Raw genomic sequence first — 19,750 nt, forward strand, 5'->3', positions numbered from 1 at the left:
TAACAGAAACATTGTGATCTCTTCTGAAAGCTGTCCATATGGCTCCTAGATCTTACCTCATTACTCCATGCTTGACCCAAGCTCAGTGACAAACACCTAGAAGTAAGAACACACAACCAGAGTGTGGTAGGTGACCGTACCGCAGCACGGGAACCGGGCGGGCGGGCGTCCAGTCGCACGCCGCGTGAGCGCGGCTGCCCGCAGCCCTGGCGGCCCGGTCCAAGAAGAGGCGCGTGTGCTGGGCGCCCGCGACCTGGACTGGCGGGTCTGGACGAGCACGCGGAGGACGCGGCGCGGGCAGCTGCGGAGCTCGTTCCAGCCGAGCTGTCCCCAGCAGTGGATAAAATATTTCAATAAAAGAGGAGACTATTTAAAATTCAAGGAAAAGTTTGAAGCAGGGCAGTTTCAGCCTTCAAAATCAACTGAAAACTCCTAGGCTCTTCCTAAACTTCTTACAGAGGCTGAACGTATATTCTTCTGACTTTCGAAAGTGCACTGATGATTCTGGGACAACAGCAGTTTGAATTATGGTATACGTCAGTACTTCCTCCTGTGTGTGACATTTAACTAAAATGGCTAGGGAGCAGAAGAGCCCATAATTCAAATGATGAAGAACTGAAATAAAACGTTAGCAAGTAGAGTTACAAGAAAAAAAAAAAAAAAAAAAGAACACACATCCAGAACACCTCCCATGTCAAATGCTCCACTGCTTTGCCAACTGTGCTTGCTCCGTCAGAGTAAGAGCAGGATTAGGTACGGAGCTGAGGAAAGAGGCTGCTGCCAGACAGGAAGAAGTGCTGAGTGAGGCTAGTACAGAGTCAGCACAGTCCCTTTACATGACAGTGCCCAGAGCCTGAAAATGAACCTCATCTACTCACAAGAAAAATTTCACTATATAGGAAATTCCAGTCAGTCATTGCTCTTTTAGCAAGGTTTCTCTACATATCTTTAAAAATGAACAATTTAGTCAAGTGTGGTGGAACATGCCTTTAATCCTAGTACTTGGGAGGCAGAGGTAGAAGGTTCACTGTGAGTCTGAGGCCAGCCTAAGACTACAGAATGAGTTCCAGGTCAGCCTGGGCTATATAGTGAGACACTATCTTGGTAGCAGAGGGTGAAGAACTTAAAAATTTAAGAAAAAAAAAATACTGCTTTTGTTTTAAACACAAATGGCTAATGAGATCTACTGGACCTAAGTAATCCCCTTAGCATCTTTTTCTGCTATGACTGAGGAGATAACTAAAATCAGACCCAGGTGACAACCAGTCCTAATGAATTAGCATGCTAACACAGTGATTTAAAATTATATTACCTGACTAGTCTCAATGGTGAAATGTCAGGAAAGGTAAAATAAGTATTTTTCGCAGCACCAGAAGGTTTCAAAATATACTGTTTGAGGTAATATGTAATCTCAAGATTTTGGTCATTAGACATAATCAATCTCTTTTTTTTTTTTTTTTGGTTTTTCGAGGTAGGGTCTCACTGTGGTCCAGGCTGACCTGGAATAAACTCTGTAGTCTCAGTAGTCTCAGGGTGGCCTTGAACTCACGGCAATCCTCCTACCTCTGCCTCCCGAGTGCTGGGATTAAAGGCATGCGCCACCACGCCCGGCTTTCAATCTCTTACTGTAAAGAATTCTATAGGTACAATTATAACATGAAATATTTTGCTGATGTCTCTGATATGTTACTTGGTCACTACTTCAGCTACATCCAATGAGTACTAACAGATTTAAAGGCCAGGAGAGATCATTTTGCCATTTATAGTCATAAACTTTAATTGTCAAAAGGACCCAAAGTAGTAACTAAGGTATTTTTTAAGTCTGTTGCTTTCACACTGTGCTCTTAGGATAACATTTTGAAAATGGTCAAGTTTTTAAAATAAAAATATAGCGATTTACTTTTAATTTTAAAGAAAATACAAAAGGTAAACAGAGAAGCTTTATGGCCAAATTATCTTATGTGTAACAAGTTGTTTCTAGCTACATATACCACAGATTAAATCTTTCCAATATCCAGCATGCACATGAATCTCCTATAGCGATCAGCATGTGCTTTGCTACCTTGTTCAACAGTGACCTAAGAAAAGCACAGCTGAAAGAATGGACATACCCAACATCAAACACACTATATCCACAGCCAAATTTATATTAGGGTCACGATTATAAATTTCATATTCACCCCTGCACTAATGCAGAGAAATGAGTCTTGGCTTTACTCCAAATTAGCTAATGCTAAAATAAACCTGCTTTAAAATTATTTATAACAAAATAAATATTTTCAGTTTCACAATTGATATATAAATCATTAGTATTTTATAACATTATCTTAGGTCAGTTGTTGCAGACCCAAGCATACTGTACAATCCTGAGTAAAAAAATCAGTGATACAGTTTCTTGGGGATTTTTCTTGGTAAGTAATCAAAAAGAAAACACATAAATCACAACTTATAGTTATCCCCATTTTCATTAGAAGTATCTTGAGTTATTTTCACTTTGGTAAATAAAGTTTATACATGTAAACAATTTGAAAGAATAAAATTAATCTGAACTTCTACAATCCTTCTATTGCTTTCTGACACTGATATGATAAGTAGTCGGGAAGAGCTGAGCAGGAGGATCTGAACCACAGGGCTAAGACATCAGCATGGACTCGGCAATGAAGTAAGCAGGGGATAGATGGGAGTAGCTGACAGGCCAAAAGCCCTTCATTACCTACAATAAAAAAAAAAAAAAAATGAAAAATGACTTAATATAAAGGGACTTCAACAGACAGTTCTCCAAGAACACACCATATGTACAAGAAAAGATGCTTGTCATTAACTTTTATAAAGGTATGAAAATTAAAAGATACCAGTTGAGGGCTCGAGAGATGGCACAGTGTTTAAGGGGATTTGCTTGCAATGCCTACAAGCCAAGGTTTGATACCCCAGTACCCACGTTCAGCCAGATGCACAGTGGCACATGTATCTGGAGTTCGATTGCAGTGGTGGGAGGCCCTGGCTCACCCATTTCTCTCTGTGTTTACAAATATAAATAAATAAATAAATTTGTATAATGCTACCACAAGGGCTGGGGCAATAGCTCAGTAGCTAAAGGTAATTGCAAAGCTGCTGGCCTGGTTTCAATTACATAGCACCCATTTAAAGCCAGATACAAATAGTGCAGCATTTGTCTGGCACTTGTTTTCAGTAGCAAGAGACATTGGCACATCCATACACACATGCACATGCTCACACATGTATGCACATGCAAAAGTAAATTATTTAACTAAAAAACACAAAAAATGGGGCTGGAGAAGTGGCTTAGTGGTTAAGTGCTTGCCTGTGAAGCCTAAGGACCCCGGTTCGAGGCTCGATTCCCCAGGACCCACATTAGCCAGATGCACAAGGGGGCGCACACATCTGGAGTTCGTTTGCAGTGGCTGGTGGCCCTGGCGCACCCATTCTCTCTCTCTCTCTCTCTGCCTCTTTCTCTCTCAAATAAATAAATAAAAATAATTTAAAAAAACACAAAAAATAAAATGCTGATGAAGATATGGACTAACAAGAGCCTTTGGGAACCCCTTGTGTACTGGCGTACCCTCATGTATACAATACAAATTCTATGAAAATGATAGTGATTTTGAAAAAAAATAGCGTATGATCTGGTAATTCCACTTTGAGTATATAACCAGAACTGAAAGCATGAACATCTATAGATGTTTCTGAACTCATGCTCATAGCGGCATTATTTCCACTGGCCAAAAAGCAGAAGTAATCCAAATATGCATTGGCAGACAAATAGCTAATGTGTGGTATGTTCATGCTACGGAATCCCCCTTTAGGTTTATGAAATAAAGAAGACACAATGCTAAGTGAAATAAGCCAGATATATAAGGACAAAACATGGGATGATTCCTCATAGAAATAGTCTTTCATAGGTACAAAAAGTAGAAAGTTGTTGACAGTGCCTAGAAAGTAAGGCAAATTAGTCTTTGCTGGGTACAGCATTTCAGATAAGAAAGATGAAAAGATTCTGGGCACTAACAGTGATGGTGACAGTTGCACAACAATGTGAGTGTACTTAAATGATACTGAGCTATTCAGTTAAAAGTGGCTAATTTTACATTATGTATACTTTTACATAAAGCATTCTTGAATAAGTTTGAAAATACACTTAACTAAAAAAACTTCATAATTAGAAACGTAGCTCTAAGTAATCTGACACTCATAAAATGTGATTCGTGTTCTGAATGTGCAGAAACTCCTATTCACACAGGACTGTCTTTCACAGCTCTACAAACCTATGATGTCAATGACATGGAGCCTCAGTTTCTGCTGCAACATCTGTAGGGTAGTAGGTAGGGCATCTTGAGGTTCTGAAGTTTTTATATTTTGCTTGACATCATTTGCAAAGGATAACCAGAGTTTACCGAAGTCTTCAGTTGAGATTTTCAATGGTCTAAAAGTAATTTTTAAAATTATATTTATGTCTGTAGTAATAAAATGATGCTAAACAAGAAATATGCCAAATGACTCATGGAAATAAAAAGTAATCATAAATCTAGTTCCCATAACACTTATGGTTTTGAACTAAATATGATTAGAATACTTAGTATTATCTTCCAATCTGATAAAGTGAATAAAATCAGATTTGAAATTGAGATTTTCTTTTCAATTAATTAGTCAGCATTCTCTCTTTCTTGATCATGTAGTTTCATAAATCGTTCAAAAACAATGTAAACCTTCATATCATGTGGTGGTGGATTGATTCTGGTGTCCCCATAAACTTAGGTATTCTGAATGCTAGTCTCCCCAGCTGATGGCAATTGGAAAATTAAAGCCCCTAGAGGCAGTGTATTGTTAGGGGCTGGCTTATGGGTGTTGTAGCCAGTTTCCCCATGCTAGTATTTGGCACACTCTCCTGTTGCTCTTGTCCACCTTATGTTGGCCAGGGGGTAATGTCTACTCTCTGCTCATGCCATCATTTCCCCTGCCATCGTGGAGCTTCTCCTTGAGTCTGTAAGCCAAAATAAATCCCCCTTTCCCCCACCACAAGCTGCTCTTGGTTGGGCAATTTCTGCCAGCAATGCGAACCTGACTGCAACACGTATGTGTGTATGTGTGACACACAAACACACATATATATATAATATAAATTTTATGTTCTACTTACATTTTTTATAGCATTTGAACTTTTGTGATAAGTTCTCATTGATTTTATTATCACGAAAAAAATATTTTCATGACACAAAGGATTTTATTCCTACGTAAAAGCCAGCTGCTTATGCCATGTACACTCTGATGTTCAGATTACTAATGCCCCTCCTAAAATATAAGACCTGTTTTGGGGGAGATAAAGTTGGTTGAGACAGGGTCTCACACTGTAGCAGGATGGCCTGGAATACATTATGCTGACCAGACTGACCTTCAACTATGGCGGTCCTGCCTCAGCCTCTGGAGTGCTGGGATTACAGGCATGCGTCACTACATCAGACTCATAAGATTATAAAACTAAAAACGGGCATTTTCACCTCACAAAGCATGAACCCAAGCTCTCTTTGGCACAATGATAGGCATGTTTTTGTTAAAAGACTTTAAAGAGTGAACAAATATTACTGGTGTAACATAAGATATGTGGAGGTTAAACATATTCACAGGGCTGGTGTGGTGGCACATGCCTTTAATCCCCAGTACTCAGGAGGCAGAGGGAGGGGGTTCGCCAGAATTTTGAGGCCACCCTGAGACTACACAGTGAATTCCAGGTCAGCCTGGGCTATAATGAAGGCCTACCTTGAAACAAACAAATAAACAAAAAAATTCACAGGTATTTTGTATTCCTAGCTCAAGCAATTTTCATTTTAAAATTGTTCAAAAATTATACAATATATCTTTGAAATTAAGTATAAATTGTTTGTAATCATTTTGTTAATACCATATAGTGCCTAATATAATCCTACTTACTGTATATTTAATACAGGTTTAATAACTATGATGAGTAATTTCCTTACAAATATCTAAAGCTTAATATATTTTATGACAAATATTAACCACACAAATAAAACACAAACAAAATAAAGTTTACAAATTAAAAAGCAGCATTTTAGTGGTGGTACACGCCTTTACTCCCAACACCTGGGAGGCAGAGGTAGGAGGATCACTGTGTTTAAGGTCGGCCTGAGATTATAGAGTAACTTTCAAGTAAGTATGGGGTAAAGCGAGACCCTACCTCAAAAAACAAACAAACAAACAAAAAAGCCATAGTTTAAATGATATTTTCTTTCCAAAGTTTTTCCAAATCACCAACCAACTCCAACCTAAACTATGTATAATCTTTTATCATATCATTTTTCTTCATAATTTAATTAATGACCACAAATGTATTCATGTGATTGTTCAATGTCTCCTTCAAAAGTAAGCTAATTTTTAATTGTTATATTCTCTAACATACAGAACAATGCCTCTGTCTACAAAAAGGCACATTTGCTGAAAGAGACATTGTGTAAGATATTTACCTAATAAAGTCTAATAATGATAGGTTTATGGAAAATTCCAGCTGAACGGAGTGCGTATCCATCAGTTGATAATTTACAAAACCAGAAAGAGTCCCTTCTGTGAAAGGCTTTTCCATGTGTATACTATATTCAAAGTTCTTGGTGCTTTCTGTTTCCATTACAGGTAAAGAGCATACAGGCCGCTCAGTGGTCTGTAAACAAAGATAATAAAATAATAAAAATACTGAAGAGAAGATAAATACATTCTAGCATATGAAAACCCATTTTTTATTTAATATGGTAAAAAGTAAACGAATGTGAGATGCTAATACACTATATTATAAAGATGACTGACAAAACTTCAGTAACACAGATAATCAAATATTATAGAGGCCAAAATTACATAACAAATAGCATTATAGTTAAATCCTGTGTATATATTTTATAAGATTATTAAATTATAATCTGGTACCAGACTTATTTTACTCATAGTACTGGGGGCCTTGGTCAGTGGCCCAGACAATCAATCTTCCATTCAACACACTGAACAACAGAAGAAACTGGGTCAAATTTTCTGAAAGATGCACATATACTAGTCAAATGTCATCATAAGTATACCAAGGACCCTCTTACAATAATGCAAGTAAATAAATTTTCAGAAATCATAACAGCAGTTTCTTGAAGCTGTGGAAGAAACGGAACTGATGCCTGAGTGTAGAAGAAGAAATCAGTGAGAGGAAAAAAGGAAACAATATACATACTTACCCTTCAATGTTCCTCATTCTATTTATTTATTTGTTTGTTTGTTTATTTATTCGACAGAGAGAGAGGGAGAGAGAGAGAGAATGGATGCACCAGGCCTGTAGCCATTATAAACAAACTCCAGATGTGTGTGATCCCTTGTGCATCTGGTTAACATGGGTCCTGGAGAATCGAACCTGGATCCTTTAGCTTTGTAGGCAAACGCCTTAACTGCTAAGCCATACCTTCAGCCCCAATTTTCCTAATTCTTAATGTTCTATTTGGTTCTGTTGAAGAATTGATTTCAATGATTATGAGAAAATGAAATATTTAAAGAGTACAGGAAGACATCATAAATAAACACTAAAAATAGTAACAAAGATCACACATCATGTGTGTAAACATCATGTGCTGTAAGTTTTCTTCAGATATCAACTCATTTACTCCTCACAGCATTAGACACACAATATTAAGTTCTCACTGTGAATAAGAAGAAATGCAGGTACAAAGCAGTTTAATGATCTCACCATGTAAAAGCCAACAAAACACAGAGACAGTATTCAAAGCTGTACAGTATGGATCATGCCTACATTCCTCACTGTGCTCCTGCAAAGCTCACTCTGTCCCTACTTTACTTCTTTACTAGGCTTCATGGTGCTTCTTTCTTTCTCTCTAGAGTAAAAAACTGTCAAACATCTAACCTGTTTTTAATGAAGAAGGACATGGAAGAAATTTATAAACCATCAGGGCCAACAGCAGAAATACTAATAAGGCAGTAATGATAAACCTTCATTATGTTACCTTGAAATTTTCTTCAGGAAAAATTTCCAAGTTTGCACTTTTCAACTCTGAACCACTCTTATTAGTAAGCGACCAGATCATCAATAAGCAATCATCTTTCCAAATTTTGTAAGAAGACACTGATACAGTTTCATTATTATAGACCTTCATAAGGCTTGACTGCATGCATTCAGTAGTTTCTTCCAGTAAAGAGGAAGATAAAGAGATGTCGTTGGCAGCTGAGGCTACAGAAGAGGAGGGAAGGTGAAGAATCTCTATATTCTCATCAGCAAACAAAGAAGGTGCTGACAGGCTGCCATCTGAAAGTTTCTTGACTGAGGGAAGTTCTTTCAGAGACTCAGAATCCAAAAGTTCTGAATTGGTAGAAAATTTCTTTAACTCCGTGTCTCTTCTACCCTGCAAAGTATTCAGATAACTATCATCTTCAAAGGCCACACGTGACTGAGAACTGAGGGAAGAGCAGGCCATACTATGAGCTCGGCTTGCTTCACCACTTTTGGCCTCCTTGACTTTTGATTTCCTCCTGAATTTGTGAGACATGGTATCTGCTTTTCCCATCTGTAAAAATAAAACACAATAACATAGAAGAAACTTTACATGTCATGAATTTTAAATGTTCTTGTATAATTTCAAATGAGTAATTTTTTGCCAAGAATCTATGTATAAAGTGCAGAATACTCAAAATCAGAGAAGCAAAATGTTAAGCCTTAAAAATCTGACAGCTGCATAATTTTGAACTATCAGCTAAATATTACTTTTTCATTTTAGTTTTCTTCTTTATTTATTTGAGAGAGAAAGAGGGAAGGAGAGAGGGAGAGAGAGAGGGAGGAAGGAAATGGGCATGCCAGGGCCTCCAGCCACTACAAACGAACCTGGGTCCTTAGGTTTCATGGGTAAATGCCTTATCTCTAAGCCATCTCTCTAAACCCAATACTACTACTACTTTTTTTTTTAAGTTATTTTAGGGCTGGAGAGATGGCTTAATGGTTAAAGCTGTTGCCTGCAAAGCCAAAGAACCCAGGTTTGATTGCCCAGGACCCATGTAAGACAGACGCACAAGGTGATGCATGCGTCTAGAGTTTTGTTTGCAGCAGCCAAATGCCATGGTGTGACCACTCTCCCTCTCTATCTGCCTCTTTATCTCTCTCTCTCAAATAAATAACATAAAAAAAAACTTTTTAAAAAGTTTACTTATTTGAGAGCAGAGAACACACACACACACACAAAGAGAGAGGGAGAGAGAGAAAGACAGCGAGCACAGGAGTACCAGGGTTACTTGCTACTGCAAACAAACTCCAGATGTATGTGCCACTTCGTGTGTCTGGCTTTATATGGGTACTAGGGAATCGAATCCAGGCCATCAGGCTTCGTAACCAAGTGCCTTTAACAGCTGAGCAATCTCCCCAATCCCCTAAATATTACTTCTGACTAAAACCACATTAACATTAGAAAAAGAAACAAGGTCAAAAATAATTGTAAAACTTAGTTTGATTTCAGAATACTAAGTTACAGAACCAGACAAATTACTCAGGAATCTAACCATGTTTTTGCTTCCAGAGCTGTCTTACTCCTTGCAGACACGGAGCACTTAAATGTCTGATTTAAGTGTTTATAATAATTGTGATTTCAAAGTCTATGAGTTAATAAGTAGCACAGAAAAGTTTTACCTCAATCAAATGACAGAGATTGATAACTCAACAGGAAATTATTTTGTAATTGGCTAATGATGATCACTGCAAGCTTTGGAGATAGGAGCAAAATTGCTATCATTTATTGAACTCTGAAGAACAGTGTATGAGTCAATTACTTAAGTCTACATGACTTAAGAAAATTTATGGCACAAGTGTCCCCTTGCTTCATAAGCTCTATCTAGAATTAGTTCAGCAGACTGGTACCATTCTAAGTCCATGTCTGCATCCTGCTGGGGGTTCTGATACCTCATGACCACCCTTCACATGATTCTAGTTAACCAGTTCTCTTCCCATATCATCTCCATTCCCTCAAGTCTCAATATCTTCCAGTTCTCAGCAGATGAGTTTGTCTCTTACTTTCTAGAACGATTAATCTTTTTTTTTTTTTTTTGAGCCAACCCCAACAGACCTGTTTTTACTTTTATGTGAGATCGAGGGAGAAAATTGGTGTGCAGGGGCCTCCAGCCACTGAATTGAGCTCCAGATGTGTGTGCCACCTAGTGTGCATGTGCGACCTTGCATACCTGTGCCACCTTGATCTTAGAACCATAAACCATGACTTAGACCCATGAACATTAAAAATCAGTAGGAAAAAGACTGCTAGAAAAAAGTAGCATGATATAGAAGGAGCATATTCAATTAGTCTCTAAGTGATAGAGGGCAGGCTGAGGTTAAGGGTGAAAAGATTCCCGCTAATTGATCATTTCATGGCTTTTCATTCTTGATGCTGTCTGGTTGCAATATAGTGCTTACATAATGAAGGTCCTGCAAAATGAAGGAATACACTCTTTTTCCTTTATTTTTCTATTTTTTTAAACTACTCAACAATAACTAGATAATGGGGACATAAGCATCCTTATTATATTCCCATTTTCAAGTACTACACACACACATCTGGTGGTAATTTGTCACTTTGAATGTTCACTTGGGGTGGGGTTGGAGACTCTTAACTCAAAGCTCTGTACTTGTTAAGAAGGCATGAATTGGGTGGTGATGGCTTGGTTGGTAAATGTGCTTCCTGCACAAGCATGAGAGCCTGAGGATAGCTGATACCTCCCAAGTTCAAATAGCCAGAACCTATGCGAATGGCTGGGCAGGGTCAAACACATCTATAACCCCAGTCCTACAGGGAGCATAAGCCAGAGAACTGCTTGGGCTTGTAAATGGCAAATTCTGCAATCAGTAAGAGATTGTCACAGAAAAACAAACAAACAAGCAAGCAAACAAACAAACAAAAAAACAGGCAGGCGAGTGAATGATGGAGGGGGATACCTAATGTTCTCCTCTGGCCACCACAGGTAAGCCTACAGGGTACCACAGGTAAGTGCTTGGGCACCTCATCAGCATATACACATGCATACACCGCATATACCATACACACAGAACACCACACATATTATGTACAGGCAAAAAAAAATAAAGAATAACTTTATGATGGCAATGAGGTTCACAAATGAGGGTTCCATAAACCTACTGTATGTCATCTGACTTTGGTATACTCTAATTATAGCATTTCCTACTATTTCCCATAAGCATCTGCCAGAACCACTCAAAGACCCCAAGGTTAGACTCTTTACTGCTGAAATGAAAATTAAGTCATCTGAGACAACTTTAAGATACATTAATTATTAATGCTTTTATCTGGATTTTCTAAAGAAAGAATATCAAGTCTGACAAAAACAGGGTCTAGACTAGTGAGTCTAGAAAAGAGACACACATAAGGAATGTGACATGGCATACCATCTAGCCTAGTCGACAGGAATGGAGGGAAACTTTCACTAAGGAAGGAAGATGAAGAACTAGAGCATTGTTCCAATCACAACTGCACACTAGAATGGTTCACTAGTCCACCAAAACACTATATGGTATTCCCAGGTGCTCAGATAGCACCTGTCCTTTAGTATAACTTTTCATCCTTTTCCTATTAAAATAATGTATCAGCACAAAAAGTTTTGAAAATTATCCCAATCCTAAAATTAAAATTAATGTTATCAAATATATAGTTTCTCCCAGGCTCAAAGCACTTTTATCTTCTTTACAGTAATAAACAAGGTGGAACAGCTATGTGTTCTTTCCTGGGACAAAACAACTGGTCAGAAGCAGCTTATAGAAGGAAAGGAGTTATTTCTGGTTTACAGTTTCAGGGGAAGTTTCATCATGGTGGAGAAACCAAGGCAGAGGAGGCAGCTGGGGTGTCACATGTCCATAGTTCAGCAACAGCAGGAGAGAGAGAGATGATGGGGGGACAGCCTGAGCAAGCTAGCTCCAGTAGCCTAGACTAATCAACCCCAAGGTCCATCCCCAGAAACACAGCTCTTCCAGCAACATCCCACCTCCCAAAGGCTCCACCAGCTGGGGACTAGGTAGGAGGCTTAATCACAGATACTTAAAGCTATGGGGAACATCTTACATTCAAACCACCAGACAAGGTATATATATATCAATAAGTTTATATCCTACATAATTATCTTTCATTTTATAATGCAATGCTGATCATTTTAGTGTCTGAAAAATACTCTGAAAAAATATAATTTGTATAACCATTCTTTTACAGTTAAATAGCTAAATTGGTTCCATTTTATTTTATTTTATTTATTTATTTATTATTATTTTTTTTTTGGTTTTTTGAGGTAGGGTCTCACTGTAGCCCAGGCTGACCTGGAATTCACTATGGAGTCTCAGGGTGGCCTTGAACTCACAATCCTCCCACCTCTGCCTCCCGAGTGCTGGGATTAAAGGCGTGCGCCACCACGCCCGGCTTATTTTATTTTTTGAGGCAAGCCCAAGAGACTGGACTTTTTTTTTTTATGAGAGAGAGAAACAGTTGGGATGCTAGGGCCTCCAGCCATTGTAATTGAACTCCAGATGCATGTGTAACCTTGTGAATGTGTCACCTTGTGCATCTGGCTTACATGGGACCTGGGGAGTTGAACATGGGTTCCTTAGGCTTCACCTTAACTGCTAAGCCATCTCTCCAGCTCCCCCTCCTTTTTTTTTTTTTTTTTTTTTTTTTTTTTAAAGATTCTACCCAAGTCTAGTGAGTTTATTGGGGTTATTTTCAGCAGGATGAGTAACTTAAAGGAAGCTGCATCATCCCAAAGCCCCCCTCCCTCCCAGCACAGGTTGAGACTCACTGAAGCTGAATCCCTGGAGTTCAACACTCAAGTGGCAGCAGCTGGGCTGGTTGGAGTCTGCAGGACAGCCCTTACTTTACAGACTCTTGAGGAGGGGACTTATGAATCTTGTATGTTTCAGAAACTTCCTGAGATTAGAGGTGTTAACTTCCTGGGCCTTATGGAGCTTTTGAATTTCCCAATGGATTTGCCAGGATCTGCTGTGGCTGGAAATGAATGCTAGATGCTTGTACTATTTTTCTGTCTGGTGGGTGCTGGGGAATTGCAGGATTTGCAAACAAGTGCCTTTAACCAGTGAGCAGTTTCTCAGCCAATTTTGGTTTTGAGGTAAGGTATTGGTATTACTCTAATCCAGGCAGAATTAAAATAGAGAACATACTTTGTCCACAGATTTGCTAGCATTATTAACCATTATTTTTGACAATCTTTTGTTTTGTTTTTCAAGGTAGGGTCTCACTCTAGCCCAGGTTGACCTGGAATTCACTATATAGTCTCAGGTTAGCCTTGAACTCAGCAATCTTCCTACCTCTGCCTTCCAAATGCTGGGATTAAAGGTGTGCACCACCACATCTGGCTATTTTTGACAATCTTCAATAAGTCACCTGCCCTTAGTGAACTGTCTTATTCACCCACAGGGACAGAGCACCCCTGGTTGTATGACCCTGACCCCTGGCCTAGTAGGCTACTCTGGAGAGTACTCCTTATTCAAGCTGACTGGATACTTTTCCTTCAAGGATATAAAGTGTCCAAGGCTCCCAGATTCGTTGCAGAAAAGGTGGCGGAAAGAATGTAAGAGCAAAAGGAAGTAGGACTGCTTACAATGCAATCTTCCAAATATAAGATGGCTTTGATATTCATGACCTCACAGTGCCTGACACTGAAGGGTTAATAAAGTTCTAAAGTTGCTGAGACAAGCCAGCCCTAAAACAGAGGCTTGGAAATGAAGGTCAAATTCCTTGGTAATAACATTTTCCCAGACCTTGGGCCTGAAAAAGAAACAAAAACCTGTTCAATGAAAGGCCATTGTTAACTATTAACTATCCTGTTTTCCCCCCATCTCACATCCTTGCTTACATTCTTCTCGCCCCTCATTTTGTATAAGTCTGCTCAGCTGTAAATATGCCACGCAGCTTCAAGCCCAAGAACGGGTGGGCAGTCACTTCACTGCTTGACCGAGGCTCCCCCCAACCCCGCAGTGCTTCAGCTGCCATCTCTCAGAAAGACTGAGGTCCCTCTCTGTGTTTCAGTAACAGTCTCTGTTGAGATCAAGTCCAATGTGCTTTCTCATTCACTTTCCTTACCTACACAAGACCTTCATAATAGGAGGAAAAAATGACATCAAAATAGTAGAGACTAATTGGAAAGAGGAAGGGATTCAATGGAGGGTGAATTTGAGGGGAGGAAAATGGCAGTGGGGTAGGAGTTATCATAGTTTATTATCCAGCAATAAATTTTTTCAATATATATTTTATTTTTATTCATTTTCAAGGAAGGGGGAGGGAGAGAATATGAATGGGTATGCAAAACAAACTCCAGATGCACGCACCACTTTGTGCATCTGGCTTTATGTGGGTACTGGGGAACTGAACCTGGATAGTTAGGCATTGTGGGTAGGCTCCTTAACCACTGAGCCATCTTCCCAGCCCCAAAGTTTCTTTTGTAAAGAGTGTCACTGATGGTTCTGGGGTTGAAAAAGGGTGGCAAGTGAGAACTGGGGAAGCCATTTCCCAGCATGTAGAGATGAAAGTTAGGAGCTTTTTCAGAGCCAGTGATCTGTACAGAGGACAGAGATTCTTGGGAATATAATGAATTACTTACCAAATTGATTGTATTTTCTGATCCTATCCCAACAAATAAGGATGATGCCAATAGCTGCTTTTCTTCTTCTTCTTTAGACTGTGTAAGGCTTTGAGATTGATTCTTTGAGGGTATAGCTTGGTCTACATTCTCCATTATTCCACTCTCTTGAGGAATAGGCAGAGCTTCCATTTTATCACCAGCTTTGCTCTCCTTCTTGGGAAGATAGCCCTCTTTCCCCCATAATTTCTTTACACCTTCCAGCTGCAAGCTATTTGTCCTATGAAAACAACAATCAGCTTAAATAACTGCCAAGTAGTTCTTTTCGTGAAATAGTTTTTCCAAAGCACATTATTACCTATAGCCTGTTCCTCCACCCCTGAAACAGGGTATCTACCCAGTCCAGACAGACCCCAAAGTTGCAATTTTATCTCAGCCTCCCAGTGCTGGGATTAAAGGCATGAACCACCATACCTGGCTCTGTGTCCTTTTAAAAATAGTTTTTGTATTATACTTTATAGGTCAGATATAAACCTAGATCTTTAGACTTACTTTCATTATAGCCAAAGAATTTCATGCAAGAAAACTCCAGATTTGGTTAAAAATTTTAGATCACTTAGCTTTCACTTCACTGAACTGATAAGTTGTACATAAAAGAAACTACTTAAATCACTTCCTTTCCTCCACTGACTTTTCAGAAATACTTAATCTCTAATCCTGACAATGAAAGATCAGTGATGACTCATGTTTCTTAGCCATATAAAAAGACTGACTAAACCTAAGTTCACAAAATAAGAATTCATAAACATAAATTCACTTTAAAATCCCGTTGAAAGCAAAACTCAAAGTACTAAGTTTTCATATGGCTTGGGGAGGGGTTAACCCTGGCCTCCACCTTGTCTCTCCTATCCCATTGGTTCCATCCTCACTTAAACCTGACCACAGCATTCCTCCCCTCTATTTTCCTATCACATGTTCCATTACCCCGGTAAGGTTTCCTCTCCACTATAGTGCCTTACTAGCTTCCTGGCTTCTAAATACACAGAAACCTAAAAACTTTATCCTCATATGTCAGAGATAATGCAGTATTTGTCTTTCTGAGCCTGAGTTACCTCGCTTACTAAAATATTTTTCAGTTCTATCCATTTTGTTTAAAATTTCCTAATTTCCTTATTCTTTACGGCTGAACAGAATTTTGCTGTGTGTATGGATCATATTTTCATCAGTTGATGGCATCTTGGATGATTCTATCTCCTAGGTATCACAAATACAACAGCACTGAGCATGGGTGTGCAAGTGTCTCTAGCAAAATATAGTCCTTTGATATATGCTCAGGGGTGGTATAAGTAGGTCATATAAAAGCTCTATTCTTAGATTTTTGGGAAACTTCCAAGCAATTCCCATAATGGATACATCAGTTTACACTCCCAAAAAGAAAATAAGGAATTCCTTTCCCCTGCATCCTCAGCAGCATTTATTATCATTTGTTCTCTTCATAATTGTCATGCTGATTGAAGCAAAATGGAGTATCAGAGTAGTTGCAATTTGTTTTCCTTGACAACTAAGGATGTTGAGAACGTTTCAATATTTACTAACCATTTGTATGTCTTCTTTTTTAATTGTATTTTTAAATTATTTATTTTTTTAAGAGAGAGAGGTTTGGCATGCCAGGGTCTCAGCTACTGAAATCGAACTCCAGATGCTTGACCAGCTAGTGGGCATGTGCAACCTTGTTCTTGCCACACCTTTGTGCATCTGTCTTATGTGGAATCTGGAGAGCTGAACATGGGTCCTTAGGCTTTGCAGGCAAGTGGCTTAACTGCTAAGCCATCTCTCTAGTCATGTCCTCTTCTGAGAACTATCCATGGTCTAATTTTGATTGAGTTGCTTTCTCGATGTTTAGATTTTTGCTTTATTTATTCTAGACATGAATCTTCTGTCAGATGGATAGTTGGCAAACATTTTCTCCCACTGTGTGCTTTGCACTCAAATGATAGTTTCCTTTGCTATATGAAAGATTTTTAATTGCACAAGGTTCCACTGTCTGGTTTTTGGTCTTACTTCCTTAGTGATTACAGTCCTATTCAGAAAGTCCTGACCTATGGCTAGATCTTGCAATGGACTCTCTACATTTTCTTTCTAATGGTTTTCTAAGAGTTTGGGGTGTTATGCTGAGTCCCATGACCCATTTGAAATTTTTTTGTGAAGGATGAGAATTAAAAATATAGCGCCATTCTTTTTTTTTTTTTTTTTAAAGTTTTTTGAGGTAGGCTTTCACTCTAGCCCAGGCTAACCTGGAATTCACCATGTAGTCTCAGGGTGGCCTTGAACTCATGGTGATCCTTCCTACCTCTGCCTCCCAAGTGCTGGGATTAAAGGCGTGCACCACCATGCCCGGCTTAGTTCCATTCTTATACATGTAGATATCCAATTTTCCAAGCACTGTTTGCTCAAGATGCTGTCTTTTCTCCAATGTGTATTTTTTGACATCTTTGTAAAAAACAAAATCAGTTGGTTGAAATTGCATGGGCTTATAGCTGGGCCCTCTATTTTATTCCATTGATCTACATGTCAGTTTTGTGACAGTATCACACTGTTAACATTACCTCGGGTCTGTATTAAACATGGAATCAGGTATGCTAATCCTTTCATCTCAGGATTGTTTTGGGCTAACCAGAGTCTTCTAAGTTTCCATATGAATTTTAAGATTTTTTTTCAATATCTTTGATGAGTGACAGTGGGATCTGGGATTATACTGAATCTGTGGACTGTTTTTGGTAGGTTGGCAATTTTCATATAGTAATTCTAACAATCCATGACCATATGAGAACATTTTCATCTTCTAATGTTTCAATTTCTTCTTCAGTATGTTACTATTTTCATTAAAGAGGTTTTTCAATTCCTTGGTTAGTTTTATTCTAAGGCATTTTTAAAATTGAGGTTATTGTGAATGGCATTATTTTCTTGATTTCTTTCTCAGTACATTTAAAGACTACTGATTTATTTTTTAACTTTTTTTTTGCTTATTTTTATTTATTTATTGGAGAGCGGCAGAGAAAGAGGCAGAGAGAGAGAGAATGGGCGTGCCAGGGCTTCCAGCCACTGTAGACGAATTCCAGACGCATGCGCCCCCTTGTGCATCTGGCTAATGTGGGTCCTGGGAAATCGAGCCTCGAACCGGGGTCCTTAGGCTTCACAGGCAAGCGCTTAACTGCTAAGCCATCTCTCCAGCCCTTATTTTTTTAACTTTTTAATTGAGTATAATTTGATTGCAATTGTATACCCATATTCCAATTGGGTTATACTCTTATGTCCTCTCTTCCCCTGCCTCCATTCCACTGAGGGCTCTACTCAGTGAGGTCATTGGTATCACTGTGGGGTCATGAATGTACCAGTCAGTCTCTGTAGAAGGGGCCAATGCCTCAGAGTACACTTTCCCACCCTGTGGCACTTACACTCTTTTTTACACATGTTCCCAGAGCCTTGGAGGGCTCCTTTATTTTATTATATTTAAAAGTATTTTTTTTTATTTATTTGAGAGAAAAGAGGGAGAGAGAGTAGAAGAGAAAGTATGGGCACACCAGGGCCTCTTGCCATGCAAACAAACTCCAGATTCATGTTCTACTTTACACATCTACCTTTATGTACATATTGTGGAATCAAATGTGGACCAGCAGGTTTTGCAAGCAAACACCTTTAACCACTGAGTCATTTCCTCAACCTGAAAGTCTTTTCTTAGTGTTGAGTTCTCAGCAGTCTCTAAATTTCTGTTTTGATGAGTTTTGAGTGAGTTTCAGTATCCACTACCATCTCCTTAGAGGAGGTTCTCAGGCTTGCTGTGAAAGCAGCACTCATTTAATCTGCCACTTCCTCTGCAATGCTTCCCGGGCCCTGGCAGACATGAGAGAGATGGCTTATTGCATGCTAGGCAGCTGCCTAACTTTTACTGTCATTCTAATGGAGCTACTGATTTCGGTATGTTAATTTTGTATCCTGTCACTTTTCTGAAAGCTTTATCAGCTCTAGGAGTTTTCTAGGGTCTTTCGGGTGTCTTATGTATAAAATCATTCTATCTGCAGATAAGGATACTTTGATTTCTTCATTGCTTATATACATATCCCCTTTATTTCCTTCTCCTATCTTATTGCTCAAGTTAAGCCTTTTAGCATAGTGAATAGGAGTGGAGAGAGTGGATACTCTTGTCTTGTATCTGGTCTTAGTAGAGACTCTTCAAGCTTTTCTCCATTTGAACATGATGTTGGCTATAGGTTATGTCATATATAACCTTTTTTATGCTGAGATATACTTTTTCCATCCTTAGTTTCTACAGGGCTTTTTATCATGAAGGAATGGTGGATTTTGCCAAAGGACTTTTGTGCATCTATTGAGATGATCATGTGATTTCTGTCATTGAGTCCAGTTATTGATTTATGTATGTCTGTTGAACCATCTCTGCATCTCTAGGTGAGGACAACTTATCAAGGTGAAAGATGTATTCTTGAACTCAGTTTGAAAATATTTTAGTGAAAATTTTTGTCTTTATATTCATCAGAAAAATTGATCTATAGTTTTTTTTGATTGTTGTGTCTCTATTTGGTTTTGTGATCAGTATGATCATAGCTTTAAAGGTGTTAGTAAGTGTTTCTTCCTTTCCTGTTTTAAGGAGTAATTTGAGAAGTGTTGTTGTTGCTGTTTTTTAATGGTCTGGCAGTTGCTGCAGTGAATCCATCTGGGCCTGGGCTTTATTTAATTTGAAGATTTTTTTTTAACTTCCTCAATTTCATTGCTTGGCATAGATATATGGTGTAAATTGCTTATTTCATATTGGTTTACCCTTGAGAGGTCATACTCATGTATGTACAACAATCATATATATTTCTTTCAGATTTTCAAATGTAATGGAAACTCAGTTTTTCAGGTAGGCCCTCCTGATTTCCTGAATTTTACTCGTATTTGTTGCAATGTCTCCATTTTCATATATTTTACTAAGTCTCCATTCTCTTTCTTTTGGTTAATGTTTAAAGGTTTATCAATCTTGTTTATTTTTTCAAAGAACCAACCCTTTATTTCATTGCTTCTTTGTAGTTTTTCTTCTTGTCTATTTCATTAATTT

The 19,750-nt window shown here is 38.5% G+C and overlaps 1 protein-coding gene across 2 annotated transcripts in view; it reads right to left on the minus strand.

Annotated features, from left to right (window-relative positions):
- Positions 1-1,751: 1,751 nt before the first annotated feature.
- Positions 1,752-19,750, minus strand: part of Ap4e1 (adaptor related protein complex 4 subunit epsilon 1) — a 119,298-nt gene continuing 101,299 nt past the window's right edge. For both annotated transcript variants that reach the window (XM_045157350.1, XM_045157351.1), the window contains 5 exons: positions 14,659-14,917; positions 8,016-8,573; positions 6,495-6,685; positions 4,284-4,441; positions 1,752-2,713 (listed from right to left, as the gene is read on the minus strand). In XM_045157350.1, coding sequence (XP_045013285.1) covers positions 2,553-2,713; positions 4,284-4,441; positions 6,495-6,685; positions 8,016-8,573; positions 14,659-14,917 — 1,327 coding nt within the window. In that variant the 3' untranslated portion in view covers positions 1,752-2,552. The remainder of the gene's footprint in view (positions 2,714-4,283; positions 4,442-6,494; positions 6,686-8,015; positions 8,574-14,658; positions 14,918-19,750) is intronic.

Source organism: Jaculus jaculus, chromosome 8 (assembly GCF_020740685.1).
Source record: "Jaculus jaculus isolate mJacJac1 chromosome 8, mJacJac1.mat.Y.cur, whole genome shotgun sequence".
In the NCBI taxonomy this organism is placed as follows: Eukaryota; Metazoa; Chordata; class Mammalia; order Rodentia; family Dipodidae; genus Jaculus; species Jaculus jaculus.